Genomic DNA, 4,021 nt, shown 5'->3' on the forward strand with positions numbered 1-4,021 from the left:
CTGTTGGAAAATATTGGACCAGTTCTAGGAATAATGAATGCTAGCTAACTTAAGAATTTTTAATCCTATGTGATAGAGATACCAAGGGAAGAGATTAAGTTTCAAATAAATGTTGTTATGACAACTCTTAATACAAGAGGAAAATCTTTTACAGATTGATTTTATCAGCCAAGTTTCTCTCCTACTTATTTCATACTTCAATAACTATATTCTCTCGAACCCACAACCTTTAAAAAAACCTTGAACCAATTAGTTATAACTTATTAGATTTCAATTAACATTTTTTTCTAGATTATGTGTTGATGCCAGGTAATGTTTGGCTTTTAGAAGAACACCTGCATATTAGCATCATTATCTAAACAACTAACCATCCATCCCCTTCCATATTTTACCATCACATTAAGTATAATATATTAAGTTGATTTTTTTCTAACTCATAAAATAATCCTGCGCATTGCGCGGGTTAAACGCTAGTATATATAATAGACGAAGCTGAGAGAAAGTGAGTGCCTACAATTAAGGACGTGTTGACAAGTCAGAAAAGTTACGTCACTTTTTAAAAAGCGATACTTTATAATTTTTCACTAAGTTAAATACTGTTTGGAGCCCTATGGGTATAAAAGGAAAAACAAACCGCTGAGACCCCAAAAAAAAAAAAAAAGACTGCTACACGGAGAAAGGAGAAAGAGAGACTGACAGAAAAGAGAGACAGAGACATAGAGAGGCAGAGAACGGAGAAGGAGAGAGGGATTGCGAGATTAAAAACTGCAGTTTACAATCAAGAATGAAAAGATGTCTCTCACTTCCTGTCAGATTTCTTCATCTAACTGTCCGCTAATTTCTTTCCCTAGAATAAGAAGAAGTAACGAAGATGAAGCATCAAGAACGAAGAGGAGTCAAGAATGAAATAGAGGGGCAGAGATAGAGAGAAGGGCGCCACCCAGGTCTTCTGTCATCACCGTAAGCCTCCACTCACTACCCGACTATCGGAATCGGAATCGCTACTGGTATAGTTCTGTTTTAAATTTAAAAATTTAGGGTTTTTGGTTTTTATTTGGAGGATCAATTGGGTGTTAATTATGATTTAGATTGGTATTTTGGGTCAGATTTGGTTTTGATTTATAGATTGGTATTTTGGGTTAGAAATAGAGAGAGGCGATGAAACAGAGAAAGGCGATGTGTACACGGAGAAAGAAGCAGAGAAAGAGAGAGGCGACGAAAGCAAAAAGTTTCATAAAACAATTTTGCCACCATCAAAGAGACAGGCCATGTACCCATAACCNCATAATTACCTTCCAGTTTTGGATCACTAGCATCAAGGATGGCTCCTTTTCTCCAGCACCCGAAGACCCAATCAACCAAAATGACCTCTTCTGGCAGTCCTCGAATCTCTATAGGCTTTCTTCCACAAGCTACCTCCAGCATGAAAGCCCCAAAAGCAAACACATCAGTGTAAGTGGTTGCCCTCCCTGTTTTAGTAAGCTCTGGAGCCAAATAACCCACTGTTCCAGCCACACGGGTGGTTTGAAGAATGGCATCGTGGTCGCATAACCTGGCAAGGCCAAAATCTCCAAGCTTCCCATTTAATTCAGCATCCAATAGAACATTGCTGGATTTTACATCTCTATGTAGAACAACCTGTTCCCACTCTTCATGGAGGTAGAGAAGGCCAGATGCTACTCCTTTGAGGATTTGAAATCGTTGAAGCCAGTTAAGGTTTGTCCTTTCATTCCCATATAAGAACTTTTCAAGGCTTCCATTGGGCATATAATCGTAGACCAAGAGGAGTTCACCCTTTCGCCGGCAATATCCCAGGAGTTGCACCAAGTTCCTATGCCTCAGCCTGCCCAGGCTAATGATCTCAGCCACAAATTCCTTCATCCCTTGCTTGGAATCATGGGAGACTTTCTTGACTGCAATTTGTGTATTGGAAGAACGAAGAGTTCCTTTATAAACCTTTCCAAAACCTCCTTCTCCAAGAAGCTCCTTGTCTGAGAAACCTTTGGTTGCTTTGTAAATACTCTTGTAGCTGAACCTGTGAGGACCATACTCGCTTTCCCAATCTTCTAGTATTTCTGCATATTTCTTTCTCCTCAGAACGAAAATAGCTGTAGTGACCAATATCAGCACGACCACTAAAGCTATGATCAAAATCATGATAATCTGTCCTTGCCTATCTTTACTTTTCCTCTGTTGGGGAGGTTGAGGAAGCTTTGAAACGTCAAGGCTTTGTGCTTGTCCACTTTTATTAAAGCTCCACCCAAGAATATAGTGGTCACTTGCAACTGCACCAGTGGCTGCAGAGAAACCAACATACATAGATTCCAAAAGATACTGGGACAGATCGATGGGTGTTGACAAGAGAGGCCGGTTTGGTTTTGTGATGCCGGCTGGGGCTAGTGTTACATTCAGTAACTTTTCTGTTTCATTGTAGTCTATCCAAAGATGCATTGGGTTGCCACTTAATAGCTCCATGCTTATATTCTTCCCTTCTTGATCAGAAAAGTAGGTTGCAGTAGCTGATTCAATTGATTTCAGGCTGTTCACATTGATTCCCACATGGTTGTTGTCTTTATCTTGAAATTCTTGACCCATTATAGTATCAAGCTCAATGGCTAATAAGTGGTTTGTTGAGAGGCCATTATTTGAGGCATTCAGGAGTCCTAGATAATTGCTGGCTACAACATTGGTGAATTTCCAAGAGGGACTGATGGCGAAGGCAATTCCATGGCCACCTTTCGATGGTGTTTCAGGAACTATTGCAAATACAAAGTTTGTGGAGAAGGAAAGAGCCTGAGTTACTCCTGAAGAAGAAGTGTTGAATTTTAGAGGAAGTTCGTAGAAAGCTTGACCAACTTGTTGTGAATTGTTGGTGAGTTGCAATACACCACTGGGGTGGATTTGAGCGGTTCCATTTAGATGCAGATTTTTTGGATTGAAGCCATTGTAGATGAACTGGTTATCTTGAGCAAACAACAATGGAATCTTAAGCATGAAGTAGAGAGTTATCAGAAAATGAAGTGATGTAAGCCCAGCTGCCATTGAGAAAAGGAGGAAAAAGATTTATCTGTGAACAAATGGCTTTTGGTTGTTTAAATTTAAAATGTCTCAAAGACTCAAAACTCCTAAAATATCGTTGTTTTGACTTGATAAAAGTCGGAATACTGTCTCAATATTTCCTGAGCACACCATTTAAGAAAAGTGTACAGGACCTTAATTAGCATCCCTTAAAATGAACAGTACAAGTATCTAGATGTGGCGGCTTTAAAATTATTTTTAGAATACCCATGAAAATGCTTGAATTATACAAATTCTAATATTAAAAAAACTTGAATATATTAATATTACAAAAAAATAAAAGACAAATAGATAAAATTTTATAATTTTCTTTTACTAACAAAATAAAAAACAAAAAGAAATTGATGAGAGGTAAAGTGAAAACTAAAAATGCTAAGATAAGGGTAATAATGTGTGAGAGAGTCTAAAATGATGTTAGAGAAGATAAAAATGGAAGAAGTGAGAGAAAGAAAGAGATCAACAAAGGCTACATGCTGCGATTGTAAGCCGAGAGAGAAATGGTATCTCTCTTGATACCATTTTTTAGGAAAACAATGAAATTAAAGATGATTTTTATGGAATAAGTTGAACAAGTTAATTGATTAAGGGTTTTTTTTTTTTAATGACCTCTTTGTTAAATTTTTGTTCATTTGTTGTTGTTTGGTTTAATGTTGTTGTTGTTTAGTCTATTTTTGTTGTTATTTGGGCTAATTTTTGTTGTTACTATTTGGGATTTTATTTTACTTTTTCTTTAAGGAAGTAAGGATTATGTTTGGGAGACCAAATTATATATATATATATATATATTTTTTTTTTTTAACTCAAATTTTTAGGATTCTTAAATCAAAGAGTTCAAAATTTTTAGATTAGACAAAACAAAATAGCTTAGTTTAAAAATAATTATATATATAATTTTTTAAACAGATATAACTCGTGTGAGCAACATGAGCTCAATGTAAAGCTG

General features: G+C 36.5%; 1 protein-coding gene across 1 annotated transcript; it reads right to left on the reverse strand.

Annotated features, from left to right (window-relative positions):
• Positions 1-1,278: 1,278 nt before the first annotated feature.
• LOC112033810 (L-type lectin-domain containing receptor kinase IV.1) lies at positions 1,279-3,063 on the reverse strand (the record flags this gene model as incomplete). The annotated part of the gene is made up of 1 exon (XM_024066585.2): positions 1,279-3,063. A coding segment is annotated over exon 1 (1,764 nt), but the record flags the coding sequence as incomplete, so codon positions are not given.
• Between the last annotated feature and the right edge of the window lie 958 nt (positions 3,064-4,021).

Source organism: Quercus suber, unplaced genomic scaffold (genome assembly GCF_002906115.3).
Source record: "Quercus suber isolate HL8 unplaced genomic scaffold, Cork oak 2.0 scaffold_1310, whole genome shotgun sequence".
NCBI classification, from domain to species: domain Eukaryota; kingdom Viridiplantae; phylum Streptophyta; class Magnoliopsida; order Fagales; family Fagaceae; genus Quercus; species Quercus suber.